The sequence below is a fragment of the Magnolia sinica genome, chromosome 3 (assembly GCF_029962835.1).
Source record: "Magnolia sinica isolate HGM2019 chromosome 3, MsV1, whole genome shotgun sequence".
In the NCBI taxonomy this organism is placed as follows: Eukaryota; Viridiplantae; Streptophyta; class Magnoliopsida; order Magnoliales; family Magnoliaceae; genus Magnolia; species Magnolia sinica.
Window position 1 is genome coordinate 110,992,693 of NC_080575.1, and position 16,278 is coordinate 111,008,970.

Consider the following 16,278-nt stretch of genomic DNA (forward strand, 5'->3'; position numbering starts at 1 on the left):
TTGGATGGAAAATAAACGTTACGGCAGGCCCTACAAAACTTATAAAGGTGAAAATCATTATCCCGTTGCTATTTTTGGTGTGGTCTATTTATGCTTTGGATATGATTTATTTTTTGTTTAATGCTCAAAAATAATCTCGAAAAATTGATGAACGGTGTGGATGTAATAAATACATCATTATGAGGCTCATGTCACTTTGATCTCCTTTGAGCCGTTCGTACAACTCGGAGCGCGAGGAGCGTCGGCGCTCGTCTCCGCACGCCACGTATCTACACCAGCTATATAGCTGATGTGCGGTAGACCAGCCAATCCACTTCCGAAAGCGCGATGGATTAGCTGGGCCCCATTGGCAGTCCTTTCGAGTAATCCTATTGGCGCAATTGGTACGTCGCCACGTGCACTGCGCATCATCCGAAAACGTCAAAGCACGTCATATCTCAACTTGACGGACCCAAGAAGCGTAGATAGAGGTGGACAAGGACGGGGATAAGAACTATGGGAATGAGTCAGGATTTTCTCCCACACGCAGACATTGTATCCGCAGCATCCTTGTAAATAAATCTACCCCGATCGTATCTTTAGATAAAAGCCTAGATGGTTCACATCCAATCAGATTGGTTAATAGCCCTAAACTCTAATCACTGGGTTTTGTTTTGTTGTGAACTTGTTAATAATTTCGAACCGTTCATTTTATGGCCGCAGGTCACAAGGTTAGAACCATCTCCAATGTTATCTTAGGTGAGGAATAATTGAGAGTGGGACCCACAGTTACGGCACGGATGAATATATTCCACGGGTTGTCACACTCCAACGCATGAAAATGGATCGAGCTGAAGAAAGTTCTCGAACCTGGCAAGTGGATAAAATAATTGTTAGGGGAGCTGTTTGATACTCTGGTGGATTATCAAGCTTCATGCACAGGCACGCTAAAATTGTACAGCCAGCATGCGTTAGTTCAAACAAACGAATAGTGGAATGCACGGTCTCTGAGTCACGGTTACAGAATAGAACTGACAGACCAAAAATAAACAGATAGAAATCTTAAGTGGACCACAGTACGGATTGCATGCCCACCATTAAACCCGTTTGGGTGGCCGGAAAAGTTTTGGATGAAGCTGACTTTTTTTTTTTTGTTAACACTTCATCCGGGCCTTTGTGAACTTATCAATAGGATAGATGGCAAGTAAATTTTAAGGTGGGCCATAAGAAGCTTTCAATGTAGGGTTCACTGTTTCCTGTGGTGTGGTCTACTTGAGATTTGGATTTGCTTCAAAAACCATAATCGAAAATAAGATGTAAAAGCTGATGGACGGCATGGATATACAACACATATATCAAGGTGGGCCCCACTGTCAAGACAACACCTACCAACGCGTTACTCTGTAACACCAGATCCGCTTCCGTATTAGATCATGCGTGACACGTTGTACATGTCAGTGTCCAAATCGGGGACGGACGCGAATTGGGTACTTACCCGCCTGTCTCGAGCCCGGGACAGGCTCGGCCTCTGAGAGGTCAACGTGATGTATTATTTTATCCACACCGTCCAACCATTTTTTCCGTATCATTTTATATCATGAGCCCAAAAATTAGTAGATCTAAGGCTCAAGCCGACCACAACACAGGAAGCAAAGGTGTTAATGACAGCCACTGTTGAAACCTTCCTAGGGCTCACCGTGATGTTTATTTTCCATCCAACGTATTGATAAGGTCAAATATGCGTGGATGAAAGGAAAACACAAATATAAGCTTGTCCAAAATTTCTGTAGCTCCAAGAAGTTTTCAACAGTAAGAGTTTAATCCTTATTGTGTGGTCCAATTGAGCATTGGATATGCTTACTTTTCAGTCTTATAATCTAAAATGACATGAAATAATAGATGGACGGTATGGATAAAACTCATTCATCACTGTAGCCCCACGGAGCCCTAGCCTGTCCCGAGCACGTAACAGGCAGGGATGGTACCCAAACAGCGTCCAAACAGATGGCAAAATTTGATTGGGCGATTCTTGAAAGAAGGTCGACACATACGGGAACGGATTGGCTACTCCCCCTGACACCAGCCCCGTGGCTGGTGTTCCGTGGTCTGTGGGCCCCACCATGATGTATGTGTTTCATCCATTCCGTTCATCCATTTTTAAAAATTATTTTAAGCATTCCACCTAAAAATAAGAGGGATATAAAACTTAGGTGGACCACACAACAGGAAAACAATAGTGATTGGATATCCATCATTTAAATCGTCCTAAGGCCCACTGTACTGTTTATCAATGTTCATTCAACACTGTTTCCTGTAATGTGGTCCACTTGAGATTGGGATATACCTCATTTTCTGTGTAATATCATAAAATGATCTATAAAAATATATGGACGGCATGGATGAAACACATACATCATGATGGGGCCCACAGACCACCTAACACCAGCCATTGGCTGGTGGCGGGGGAGTAGCCAATCCGTTTCCGACACATACGCAAACAGTCCGGATTCACGGAAACATCGGTCCCACGCGTGATAACAGGAAACCCGAGTATGATCTGATTCTTCTTTACTCGCTACGTCCTTCCCCGCCCCTGCGATTGCAGTTGAGCAACGAAACTTACTTGTAGGAAATTCTCACAAAATTCTCAAACTCAGAGAGAGATGGGAAGCATTTGTACTATGAGTCTGCATTTGATGTGCTCTCTACCATTCCCACCAAAACAGAGTAACACCACTACCAAATCCTACTCTACTCTGAGTAGCTTGAACAGCAGAAAGAATTCACTCTCTAAGATAAGCAAGACGAACAGAGCCCTTCATCTGCAGAGGGCCCGCGCTACGGTTGATCGAAAGGAGCTCGACGAGAATCCAGAAGGCATCATCTCTGGAGAATGGCCCCAGAACTTCTCTCTCCTCAGCTACGACGATCTTCGAGCTTATTTAGAACCCAATCTCTTCAAAGACAAGGTTTCCTCTCCTCTCCTCTTCTCTACTCTTCTCTTTGTTTTTTGTTTTTGTTTTTTATTTTTTATTTTTTATATTTTTTTAAATCTTAAATTTCGTATATTCATCTGCAGACGCAACCTTCTGCTATTTTGGAGGAGGTTATGTCCACCACTATCCGGACGGCCTCCGCTGATCAGACTTTGGAGGAGATCGACCATCATTTCGAGCTTGTAACGGGACTTCCTGTAGTTGATGATCGGTTCAGATGCATCGGTATCGTGTCCAAGAGAGACAAGGAAAGAGCTTCAAATGGGGTTTGCTTCTCTTTCTCCATCTCTCTGTTATGCCATCTTTCTTGTATAATCTTTCGAGTACTTGAATTGTATGGTTTCTTTGTCTATTCGATGTGTGTGTTTTTTGCATATTGCAGCTCTTACATGGCTGATTTCTGATTGGGGCACTGTGGGTGTGTTTGGATGCACGATCCAAATGAATTGCAATTATTAGCAGAATAGAGTTGAGATGTATCACATCTGATCCATCTATGTTATCTTTGGCACCCAAAAATCAGGCAAAATGCAAAACTTAGGTGGGCCATACCTGAGGGAAGAGTTAGGATGGGGATGCCCACCATTAAAACCTTCTTGATTATGTATTGCCAGCTGTGTTTTGCATATGCCATCCAATCCATTCCGAAGATGCACCCCACTGGGATGACTGGGCACCCCAAAATTCTGGTTGTTTCAATAATCAGGTGGATGATACCACATGATTTTAGAGGTGTTAGGCATGATTTTACATAGTGTGAGTTGTGACCCACCTGAGGTTTGGGCCCCAATGATAACACATGAGGGACGGATTCGATGTTGTTTGCACATCATCGTTGGCCTCACACATCGAATTGCAAGTTAAGATTAACCTACAAAGCTTTGTATTGTATACAGCCTCATTGTGATCTTCTTAGTATGCATATTGAGGTTACATATATGCCACACTGCAGTTGCTTTGCCTTTGGGTTGGCTACTTCCTCATTACGGATGCTAGGAAACAGTGCTATGCTTTGTCATCATATTTCAAATCAAACATGGCCTGAGTGTCTATCTAGAGTCATAAGAATTGGTGGGATACTTCCTGTAAAAAGATCATATATTCCTGTTGTAGATATGGCTGTTGGTGTGTCACTTGAAGTTTATCTAATTGTGAAATCTTTTTCACACTTGGAACTTCTGCACAAATGATGAGTTTGTGTGAAAGCCTGCAAGTAGCTTCATTTATCTTCATTCAAATTATCTAAGTGAGGCATTTCCCTTTCTCTTCTCCTTTACAATTCTCTTGTTTGATTCAGTCAGCCCCTGAGATTAAGGTTGCATTTGGATGTCAGCCAGATCCGGCTCTGTTTGGATACAACTCTTCTGGTTCTGTTCCCAAACGAAAGGCCTTTTGGGATAGCATGATCTGCTTTTGAAACAAAAAAGGTGTATTTTCCAGCCCAAATCACGAAATTTGACATTTCTGTGTAAAAACACTGGATGGCTGTTGGGAGATGTGACTTTTTTCGTTTCAATCCTGGTTCCTCAAATTTCTTTGTATTGTATTGGGTTGTCGACGCATACAGGATAGACAAATCGACAAACCAGGCCTTTGTGCAAAAGAAAACAAGGGAAGGAAAGAAAAAAGGGAATTTAGTGGAAATCATAAAATATGTGGATTGCAATTTGCAATCCATATACACATCCGAATTAAAAAAGAAGGGCTCTCAAGCCTCATGCTCCAAGAAATGAAATTTCATTCAAATGTAATCAGAATTTTTTTTACAAGCAAGTATTTATACTAAGCCATGCAACTACTCAACAACCTTGTAAGAAACTCCAAAAACTTCCTAACTAATCTTAATTATGCAAAATTAATATTGTGATTAGTTTCCTAAGATTCCAACTAAGCTTAAACACCTAACTAACTACCACCCACCCACAAGAAAATGTCCAAAATATCCTCAGGATTCCTGTCAATTTTCTAATTCAAACAGGACCAGCCCTGACATGTGCGGCCCACAGTGTCGGCTGCCCAGATCAGTCCCCGTCCTCCATATAGGTCAGGCCCACCTGCACTGCATCATTTGTCTAATATGAAATTTTCGTATGATCCAAAACAGTTTTGTTTTTTAAGATCTAGAAACTTGAATCTTGGCTTCAAATCCTTCCCGATATCTCGAGCTTTTCATATTTGATTAACCTGATTACAACTAGGAATAGATTGAAGAAAATAAAGTATTCATGATTACATGTGGTAACATCTTATTTAATGGATTAAGATGTTATGATGGAACTCCTTTTACCAGGACTTGGTCTGATACTTTTCTTTTTCTTTCTTTTTTTTTTCTTTCTCTTTTTTTTTCTTCTTTTTTTTCAATCACCTCCTTGTGTGATTGTGTGAGCTTTGTTTTGTGGATTTGCACATATTCAACACACAGAAGCTTTTTGCGTCCAAAAACTCTACCCTAAGAAGGATAGTTTCTCTTTTCCTTGACCATATTTTCAAGTGTGGTAACATAACGGGTGCATGAATAAAAGAGAAGGGATCACTCTATTCTTCTAAAAAATAGCCCTTCATATTATTGAATGAAGTGTTAACAACAATGTAGACCCTAATTTGAATCGAAGTAGGACACTTTCCTGAAATAGTAAAAATTACTAAAAATAGTAAAAGGATGTTTAGTCCTACCAAAATTTGTAAACAACCTTTAGATGACTAAAACAAGGACTCTGGACTACAACTAGACTCTTAAACCTTAAATATAGAAAACAAAGTTTACTAAAAACGGTGAGTTTTAACTTGAAACTTAAAATTCACCCCTAAAACAACTCTCTCTCTCTCTCTCTCTCTCTCTCTCTCTCTCTCTCTCTCTCTCTCTCTCTCTATATATATATATATATATATATATATATATATATATATATATATATATAACGTTCAAGGCCTAATGGCCTTTGATCTCGTCAATAGCTCTCCAATGACATCTTATGCACATGAAATGGATAATTGGTCGCAAAGTTACGACCGTCGGAAGCTACAGTGCATGATAGAGCCTGATTGAACTTTCTGGTACGTTTCATTTGATCTTGGCCACCCATTGGGTTTTATCTTGACTGTCTTACGTCACACTGCCTTGAGGGATGGGGATCCGGATTCTATTTTGTGGGGTTAACGGCCTTGGCTTTGTAGGTGACTATTGAAATCTGATCTTCCCACCAATCTTTGGTACCTTCAGCCCAATCTCCTGATGGTAATGAGTACAAGAGCATGTTCTTTACCTTTGGGTTATTATTATTATTTGGGTTTGAATATATATATATATATATATATATAATTTGGGCTTGTAGGATTCAATCGGATCCAAACTATGTCGGCATTGTCACCTTGTTATGAATCATTATTCCCAGCAGGCTGTAGCTCACAATGTGCAATTTTCTCAAAATACCCTGCTGAGAGAATCTCAAACAGAGAGGAGCAGTGTTGTTGTAGTGCAAATTCTTTCAGGTACTTACTTTATTTAGAAACACAGGTCTTGGGAACTCTCTATGAAGATTAACTTCGTTGCAAAATCCTTGCACCGCTGATCATTGGGAGCATCAGTTTCAGGACTTAGGCCTAGTGCTCAGGTGATTGAACTGAGGTTCTCTTGGAAATAGAACGTAATGGGAGTGATGTCTCCATACTAGATATGATGCCAGGTGACTTTCTGCAGGTTGAAAGCCAGATGTAAATTTGAAAATCTTCACTAGATCGCCTCTTATTGTCTCTCTATCTTCATACATCTGTTAGTACAACAGACAGATTTTAATAATCTCCCTTGAGCTTTGTTTCCTTCTTAACCCAATATCTAAGTGCAATCAAACTAAGTCTGACTCGAGGAAACTTCCCCACTGGGCAGTGTTTTAAATGTTAAGAACTTTCTTACCAAATACTCAAAAGCAAATAGCTGGGTTTCCAAGCACAAAAGTGGCCTTTCAGAAGAGAATCTGGCATTGCATGGTTCCCTACCTTTCTTTGGATTCATCAAGTTCCTTGTAGAACTTGCTCCTAAGAGTGGGTTCCGGTTAGAGCTTCTGACTAAGAGTGCAACTACCAAGCAGCATAATTGAGTTTTAGATTAATCAAGAACATCCAATCATCTTCTTAAGAGTTAAGACAACGAACAAAACTGGATCATTTACTTCAAGACAATGAACAAAAATCCCTATTTGTACATTAAGACTGGTTTGAATTGTGATCTTTACAAAGAGATGAATAATAATAAATTCAGATGCTTTTCTGATACATCTTGTCTAGAATTCGAATTGCTGATGCCAAGTATCTGCAGTTCAGTGGCATTTGTTTCTTGCACCTCGTTGGTGGAAAAAAATATTGGAAGTTGGAATCTCTCCCTACTTTCTGTTTCCTGATTTGTCATGATATGTGCAGCTGAAATCAAAGGTGAATGAAGTAATGTCATCCCCTGCCATAACACTGTCACCTGGCAAGACAGTTCTCGGTAATGTTATCTCCCCACTCCTCTTTGCAATTTTCTTTCGCGGGCGATGATCACATAAGCCTGTTGTGTCTGAAGAAGGTTGCCTTTGGTCACGTAATTGCAGAAGCTGCAGCACTGATGCTCAAGAGCAAGATCCACAGGATACCGATTGTGAATGAAGGAGGCCAGGTCGTAGGTGAGAAATATAGGTAGAGATGTCTTACTTTACTATTTATCACAATATAGCTTAGGGAGGGGTTATTAGTTGTGATAAATGCTCCAGCGTTCTCAGAGCACTCTTTAAGTTACAATGCTCCTAACTGCATCGTTCACTTGGGCAGTCCATTTGATTGAACTGAACTGTTCATCAAGTCCTGAACGCATTTCATAGACTATCATACAAAAATCTTACTGATCGGATATCCAATCCATCTTTGATTTTGCCTTATTTTCTACAGCCATCATTTTCAAAGCCATGGATTGGGTGGTTACAATTGCCTAACAAATGTGATTCTTTAAAATAATGAGCAATCCATGATAGGCCGACGGATCAAACTGTTAATTGGGCCTATTTTTTCTATAAATTATCTTGACCATCCATATTAAAGACCATTAATCAAATGGTTCATATTTGTCAGATTGGTGTGATTTTTGCATGGTAGCTAATGAAATGTGCCCTGAACCTAATGAACAGTCTAGCTCAATGGGCCAAGCTGTGTAAGTGTCCCAATGCTACTAGGAGCTCGAGAACTTGATAACTTAATAGTGCTTTGAGAGCACTGGAGCATCTCTTATTTTTCGAAGAAGAAACTCACTTGGGATGTTGAAACAGGCATGGTTTCTCGGACTGACATTTTCAAAGCATTGGAAAGCCTGCCAGTTTGACTTCTCTTCTCAGGTGCTTGCCTCCTTTTCAAGGCATTGGAGGAAGAAGACTTGTTAGTAAGGTGGGGGTGGGGATGGGCATTTGTAAATTTGAGGCTGCATTGCTCATCTTCTATGTACATATGTGTATTTGTCTTGTGCAAGGAGATAGAGAACTTGAACATGGAAATCTTTCACTAGTTGGTGTCTGGTCAAGTGACATACAGGGCCTTTTCCAAATCATGTGTTTGCAGTGTTTCTTACCTCAACAACGATATCGAAACTTCATTTATTTACATTACCAAACCTTCTGTTATGTTCAGGTCATCAACATCCAAGTAGGTTTGGATGGCAATTAGCAATAGCCACTTCATCCAACTCTTTAATGTGCCAGAGCAAATGGGCCCTACTTCATCCAACATCTTCATCCCTTTCTCATATATTTCCTCAGTCATGGTATGGCAAGGAAATAAGTCAGATAACTACCAGTTGTATGCATGGTACCAGGTGTGCAGTGAAATCCCCATGGTGGAAGATGAGCCTCACTTGATTCAGTCAAATTGCAAATGCAAGCATTGGGGAATGTATCCAAAGGAGCCTTCGATGATGTTGGATGACCTGATAAAATTTCTGTTGTTCAAATGCTTAGGCAGCCCGAGGTATATTGTCAGTGTCAGTGTCCAGATGCAAAGGAGGCATGCAGTCATGGTGAAGGTGAGCCAACTGTGCTGCTCCCAACACTAGATGATGCTTGTAATTGTGCATTAGAAACCTCATGTTCTGCAGTTCCAGTTCCTGCAACACCCCCTGCAACTAAGCACATTCTTGTGCAAAATCATCATAGTTGTTAGCCACATTCTCCACCACAATCACCTCTTTGTTACCTATAAACACCAAAAGACGACACTGAGACATCTCTGCAGAGTAATGCCTGCATCAACCAGACATTATACCATCCTATGGAGATCGCATATTAATGTGATTCACATGCAGCAATCTTTCCCAGTTTTGAGTTTGACGTAGATACATTGCTGAACAACAGTGGAGATATGCTCCGCTTGACTAGTTACTATATTTCTTCACTATATTTCTTCGCATGATTTCTGTGTTCGCATAGAATCAATCTTCCGTGATCTTCCATGTCTATCAGAATTGTTGTACAACAAATTTCAGAACAAAACATAAGTCAACACATTATCATTATGCAAACCAAATTCAGTAGTCTTCCAAATACACACAGAATCATAAGTTCTTATCATTAGACTAAGAACAAGGTTTATACTTGAAACACTACAAATACAAACCAAACTAGAGATAGACAACAACCACAACAGCAGCAGCAGCAAGCAATAACAATAACAACAGTGAAAGACTACCCATTACATGCTTCTCTAGAATGTAAACAGGTATCTTTCACTTTATTTATCAAGACAGGTTGCAAACTTGACTAGGGAATCACAACCAATACCACCCATTCATCCTTCTTTCTATTTTATATATTTTTTCAATGAAGCAAAAGACATTTTTCCTTCATGGGAGTCATGGCCTGGCGGTGGCCTTGGTTCACAGCTTCGGTTTCTTCATCCTCCTCTTGGTGAGTAGGCTTACCAACTCCTTTGGCATATGCTGAAATGGCTTCTAAGATGCAAGCCTTCACCTCCTGGAACCTCTCTTCAGAGAGGGAGACCTCTGCAAGGAGCTTCCAAGCATTATCCTCAGATGCCTCCTCATAGTCCTTTTTCCTCTTTAGCACCATATGGCCGCTGATTTCCCATACTGCTGGGTTCACTTGGGTGTCTAGAAGCTCTTGATTCACTTCTCCGAGAGCCTGTTTCTCGGCGTAGCACTGATAAATCATTTTAGAGATAGAGTCAGATGTATATACATAGGAAGATCAAGATCCAAACTTGTTAACCAAATCTTATATTTTAGGGTTCATCTGGGTGTCCATCTGGATATCAATTTGGGACTGTGCCGCGCGTGTGCATGGTGGGGTGTGTGTGTGCGTTTTCATTTACTTCCTAACACAACATTTCCCCCCAAAGTGTGTGTGTGTGTGTGTGTGTGTGTGTGTGTTTTCATTTGCTCAACATTTCCCCCAAATCTCTTCTCTCCCTTCTACATACTATCAAAGCTAGGGTTTCCTGAACTTAGTTTCCTTCCATATGATCTTCCACAACCTTTACAGATGTAAATCAAAAGTAATGCCCACCTGAACGACACCTCCATTCTGATAAACTCTGACTCACCATGTATATCAATTCCAATGGCAAGTTAGGGTGCATCTGACCATTACCGTAAAGTAGCATAACAGGATTTTAAAGTAATCAACCGGATGAGAAAAATGGCTACCTATTTATTACCTGTGGGAAGAGGAATACACGTTTGCCAGAATCAGCAATGAGGACATTGTAAGGAACGTTGCTGTCTTGAAGGCAAATGCAAGCAGTGGAGACCACATCAGCTAAATCTTTCAGGGCCTTCCCACCCTCGAAGACCAGCCCTCTCACTGGATAATTCAACAGTTGATATATCTTCACCCTACTTTCTAATACCCCCTTGACAGTCGTTATTTTCTGAGTTGGAGCCTTCTCGATGGGGAAGGGCATCGCCATGAAGTAAGCCTGTCATCATGAATTCAATATTTCTATCACCATTCACTGATTGATTTTAATAGATATGTATTGATGTCACAGCCAAACTTTTTCTGAAATTCTGGCAGCCGATGAAGAAAAGAGAACCAACCTGGAAGTGAAGATGATTAATGGTGGCAAAGGCACCTAGACTGTTATATCCCAACCTGAAGTATGGATTCCCTGCTTCAGCCGCCATGTGAAGAGCAAGCAAGAAGCTCTCGGGATCAATCCTTTGGGGCAAGCACTCGAGGACTCGAGGAATCAGAAGAACGTGGCCATACTCGATGGGGCTCACCTGAAAGTAAAACACCAATAAGGGAGCTGATCTAGACCCTCAGGAAAAAAAAAATGGAAAGGAGAGAATACCATGACACTGGCATTTGAAGTAGTAGAAGTTGGTAAGGAAAAGAGTGATGTTTACTAACATTGATGGCAACAACATTTGGAGAGCTACTGGCATGGATGCTGGCAGTTTTGAAATACTGGGCCTTGGCGTCACTGCTCTCCTCAAACCTGAAGAGCACCTCCTCCTGCCCCACCTTTGTGAAGTTAAATTTGCTCTCGTCGAAGGGCTGGAGGACTTTGTCCACTCGAAATTCTGTGGGCCGCTTCTTAAGGTGGCGGCCTTCGTTCAGCTGAGCGATGAAACCATACTCCCCTGGAATCACCTGCATAGAAGATGAAAATACCAATGATTTGCATTGATGGGCCGTCATGAAACAACAGAACCGGATGATGAGCTGCATTGATGGGCCATCGTGAAATAACAGAACCAGATGGTGAGTTGCATTGATGGGCAGACACGAAATAACGGAACAAGATTGAACCTTGGTTTCACAGCTAGTTACGTCATAGCGGAAAAGCCCTTTGCGCATGCGATCCTCCCACTGAAATCTCAAAATCAAAGCTATTTCAATCCAAACACAGTGAAATTAAGAGCATAAAAGGACATGAACCTTCTCATGAGCATCTCACCTCTCCAAGAAGCAAGGTTTCGAGAAGGTGAGGCTCTTGATCTTCACCATCCAAATCCTTCTCAGTATCTGTCTTCCTGAAGGTGTACAACGGAAGCTTGGCCCCTACCCAAACCAAACACGTGTTATGAAAAGAAAACATGGAGAAACTAGTAAGCTTCCTTCATGTCTCCATCACCAACATTACAAACACGAAATTTTTTTTTTAAAAAAAATAGTGAAATAGATTAAGAACCGCGCTAGACTTTGTGTGGGCATACAGAGGCGTGCTACTATTAACCGAGCAGCCTGTGGGGGACAACATACATGAAATTCACTCCGTTGATCAGGTGTGTGGCCTCATGTTCACTTGAGAACCCAAAAACTGGACTGGTTTACAACATGGTCTGAAAGAGTGGGAATGGGATGCTCGCCATTAGTTGCGTGTGTGGGGCCACCTTAGCTTATATATACCATTCAATCTTATCACCTGACAGGAACATTCAACTAAGGTGGGCAACACTAACTTTTAGACATGATTTGACACTTTCCTATGGTGAGGCCCACCTGAGTTTTGTATTGGTGTGATGTTTGGGGTTGAGGCCGAACATTAGGTGGCACAACTGATCGACAACGTGGATCTTGTGCACACAAAGCGGTTCACCCAACAAAAGTGGTAGGCTCACCCCCCTACGGGTAGTGAAGCCTGCATTTTACACAGATTAAATATGTTGAACTCTGTCCTGCACTTCCTAATTTTGAATGTGCGCATCCCGTTTGGCAGAGGATAATTTACAATTTAGCCTATTCTAGATATGGCCATGATTCAATGAGGGGCAGAACATATGTTCAAGATTTGGTGGACAACAAAAGTAAGAGTGATCTGGGAGGCCATTCGTCAGATAATGCCCAAAGGATGATATACTCATCAAGTGAGCCAACGCATATATATTGAATTTGGGCTATTGGACTCTCTTTATAACTGTTGATTTTTCTCATACAAGTTTAAAATGCATGATGAATGACCCAGATTTCTGACACAAGACCCTCATTGTATCACAACCCTTTTAGATTTAGTAGCAAATTGCATGAGTACGAAAAGTATTAAATGCTTTGAAAATGGTACTTTCCGTTCTCTAGGATTGCATTTTTCCAAGGCGCTGGAAAGCTGTTCTTATATCAGATCCAAGTTCCGAGGGTTTTCCTCAGAAATGCTCCAGTGTTGTTAGACCACTATGTAAGTTCCAAGTTGCATTTTAGCACTCAGACCGTCCAATGAGAAACTTATGCTAAACGGATATTCTGACCTTTACAACGGCTAGATATATCTACACAGAACACAGAAAAATATATTTTCAGTGGCCCATCTTCAACTCCAAGAATCAGAAGTCAAGATATCCGGTTCTGCCACACCAATCATGGTGTGCTTGACCTGAGCCAATTGAACACTGCATGGGACAAACATGCATCAGATCCACACACTGTCCACAGAGTGCATTGCCACATTTTCAATATGGATCCTAAAAATCAGTTCCATCTAAAACTTAGGTGGGCCACACATGATGTGGCCCACATGAGTCTTGAAACGTCCTGATTCTTGGGGAATCCATTCATTCTGGTATGGTCCATCAAATGAGTGGATTGGATGCATATACAGGCAACAGTGGAACCCACGCACAATCTGGACGATTTTAATAATGGCAATTCCCATCTCAACTGTTTCCGTAATGTAGCCCACCTGAGTGCTGAATGGGCCTTTACTTGGGGCATGGGATGAGGCAGTGACAGTGAGGCATGGGCATTTGCCAGTTAAAAACGGGCCAAATATGGGCCTTGCATGAGGCCCAGCCCATTTATTTATAAACCCGACCTTGCTGATCCAAGAAACCAAAGCCCATGACTTCCCCAGGCCCTTGTAACCCAAATCTCTGTTAGGTCTACCACGATGATGTTTATGCCATATCCACTTCACCGTTTCGTCAGCTCATTTTAGGAGATGAGATCAAAACCGAGGGAGATCCAAAACACAAGCAAGCCATTCCATAGGAAACAGTTGCGATGGAGACACCGACCACTGCAACCTTTCTTGGGCCCACCATGAGGTTTAGATGCTATCCAAACCGTTCATAAGGTGATTCCCACCTGGATGAAGGGAAAACACAAATATAAACCCTCATCCAAAACTTCTTTCACCCCACTGAGGTTTCAATGGCGAGCGTTCAATCCTAGCGTGTGTGGCCCACTTGAGTTTTCAATATCCCTCATTTTTGAGCTTATGTTCTCAAAATGAGCTGACGAAACGGATGGACGCAGTGGATGTAACAGAAACATCGGTGGGCCCCACAGAGCTTTGGGTTACAGGGGAGATCGCGGGGAAGTCGCGTACCCAAGCTCGAACCTGGTTTCCACTTTTCATGGCGATTCGGCCGAAGAGAATTACAAGATAAGCCATCGGAATTCTCAGGAGATTTAAAATATTGATGCTTTTATCTTGATATTATCGGGAAAATAATGCTGAAAATAAAATATCAAAAATATTTATTACAAATTATTAAATAATTTTAAAATATTTTTTTTAAAAAAAGAATTAAATTTAAACATTTAAATGTTGTTTCCTTAAAATCGCGATTAAATGGAAAAATAAAAATAAAAAACCAAGATCTTCTGCAAAAATATCGTGAGATTCTCAAAATGTCGGCAGTATTTGTAACATCGCTCCAGCGAATGGGCCTGCACATGGGTAAAGCTATAGTCTACAGTCGCAAGGTTTGGCGTATCGTCCGATACGAGCACATATCTCCCGATACGTACCGGTCTCCACAGCTGTATCGGCCAAAAACAGAGCCGATACGAGCTTTTATCAATAAAATACCGATTCAGCAAACACGATCTAGACCGTTATTCTATTGCTCCAGCAGTGGAGGACCATGCCCCGAAATTCTCCCACAGTAAGATCCAAACAATCAGTTCTGGATCTTTCTGAGTTGAATTTTTCTGTATTTCTCATCTCAACCGTCTATTTATTTTTCTCCCAATTAGTAGATGAACCAGATTTTTGAGGCATAGTCTATAAAGACAGTCGCAAGTTGAAAAGGAAAAGATGTAAAAATGGAAGATGATTAAGAGAAAAGAAAATACCATGAAGACAGCACTTGCCAAGGCAATTCCGGCCACATCCTCCTCCCTCCTCTTCTTCCTCCTCGTTTTGGTGGTTCGATACCATCGTAGCTACCCTCTTTATACTTAACATAGCTACAATAACTATGGCGACGGCGACGACGAAGACGATGACTAGATTTCTCTTTTTTTACAATCTATCTATGTAATTATAAAAGCTGGAGAGGAAAAGGAAAATAAAAGGAGATGGGAGAAAAGGGACCGCCTCCGGCAAGAAACAAGAGATCAGAAGGGCTTCCGCCTTCGGAAGGCAAGGCTCCACGTCCGCCGTGCGCACCAGGGCTGCTCTGAGTTACCGAACCCCTGCGTCGTACCGATCGGACATGTGCCTCACCTCGCTTTACCCTTGTTATAGCCGTTTTTGCCCTTCCAACTCTTCCTCCTTTCTTCTTCCCAACCCCTAATCTCCCTTCAAAGATAAACGAGAGATTTCAAAGCAGCTCTCGGAGATGGAGGGATCTGCAGATGGACGGAAGGGGATCAAGAAACATGACTTTCTGAAAACCTTCCGTCTTCTCTTATCTTTCTCGCTCTCGCTTATCAGAATTCAGAGGGAAGAGGGAATCTGTATATAAATAGACTCGGCGGAAAGGAGTCGAGTTGCGTGTGTTGATGTTACCTAGTTCTGTGGGTCCTACCATGATCTATGTGTTATATCCCCACCGTCCATCCAATTTTATAGATCATTTTAGAATACGGTCCTAAAAATTAGTAAGATTCATATCTCAAGTGAGCCACGTCACAAAAAACAGTGGGATAGTGACACCTACCGTTGAAACCATCCTATGTCCTACCATTCTGTTTATACCTGTTCATAAGGCCACTCGGACCTGGACGAAGGGAAATCACAGATATTAGATTGATCTAAGACTCCTGCAGCCACCAAGAGGTTTTCAATCCCGCGTGCTTTCTGTGTGTGGTCCACTTGAGCTTTATATCTTCCTTATTTTGAAACCCAATTCCTAAAATTATCTCACAAAATTGATGAACATTGTGGATGTAAAACATACATCCTTTTGGGACCCACAGAACCTGGTTAGGTCAATCGGTGCTGGGTGGTGTGGCAAACCACCGAAAGCGGTTGGCGTACGCTGTAAATGATAAATGGAGGGGATTCTCCCTTAAAAGGGGAAAGTATTTTCTACTGTCCACATCAAATTATATATGATTTTCAAATAATCACATTATTAATTCAATATTTTATAAATTTC

At 41.4% G+C, this 16,278-nt stretch overlaps 2 protein-coding genes and 1 long non-coding RNA gene across 3 annotated transcripts; 1 reads left to right on the forward strand and 2 right to left on the reverse strand.

Annotated features, from left to right (window-relative positions):
- The first annotated feature begins 2,539 nt into the window (after positions 1-2,539).
- On the forward strand, positions 2,540-8,593 carry LOC131240706 (uncharacterized). The gene is made up of 5 exons (XM_058239126.1): positions 2,540-2,948; positions 3,059-3,241; positions 7,389-7,458; positions 7,562-7,633; positions 8,270-8,593. Exons 1-5 carry the CDS (start codon positions 2,643-2,645, stop codon positions 8,320-8,322), a joined length of 684 nt encoding a protein of 227 aa, XP_058095109.1. The 5' UTR covers positions 2,540-2,642; the 3' UTR covers positions 8,323-8,593.
- A 942-nt stretch (positions 8,594-9,535) lies between these two features.
- On the reverse strand, positions 9,536-15,619 carry LOC131240707 (GDP-L-galactose phosphorylase 2-like). Its single transcript, XM_058239127.1, has 7 exons — positions 15,029-15,619; positions 11,913-12,016; positions 11,765-11,824; positions 11,363-11,605; positions 11,047-11,232; positions 10,665-10,925; positions 9,536-10,147 (listed from the first exon to the last, which is right to left on the reverse strand). The coding sequence occupies exons 1-7, from the start codon at positions 15,138-15,140 to the stop codon at positions 9,806-9,808; spliced, it is 1,308 nt and encodes a 435-aa protein (XP_058095110.1). The 5' UTR covers positions 15,141-15,619; the 3' UTR covers positions 9,536-9,805.
- Positions 12,267-14,455, reverse strand: LOC131240708 (uncharacterized). Its single transcript, XR_009168842.1, has 2 exons — positions 13,154-14,455; positions 12,267-12,862 (listed from the first exon to the last, which is right to left on the reverse strand). It is a non-coding gene; the product is annotated as an uncharacterized LOC131240708 (long non-coding RNA).
- Positions 15,620-16,278: the final 659 nt, after the last annotated feature.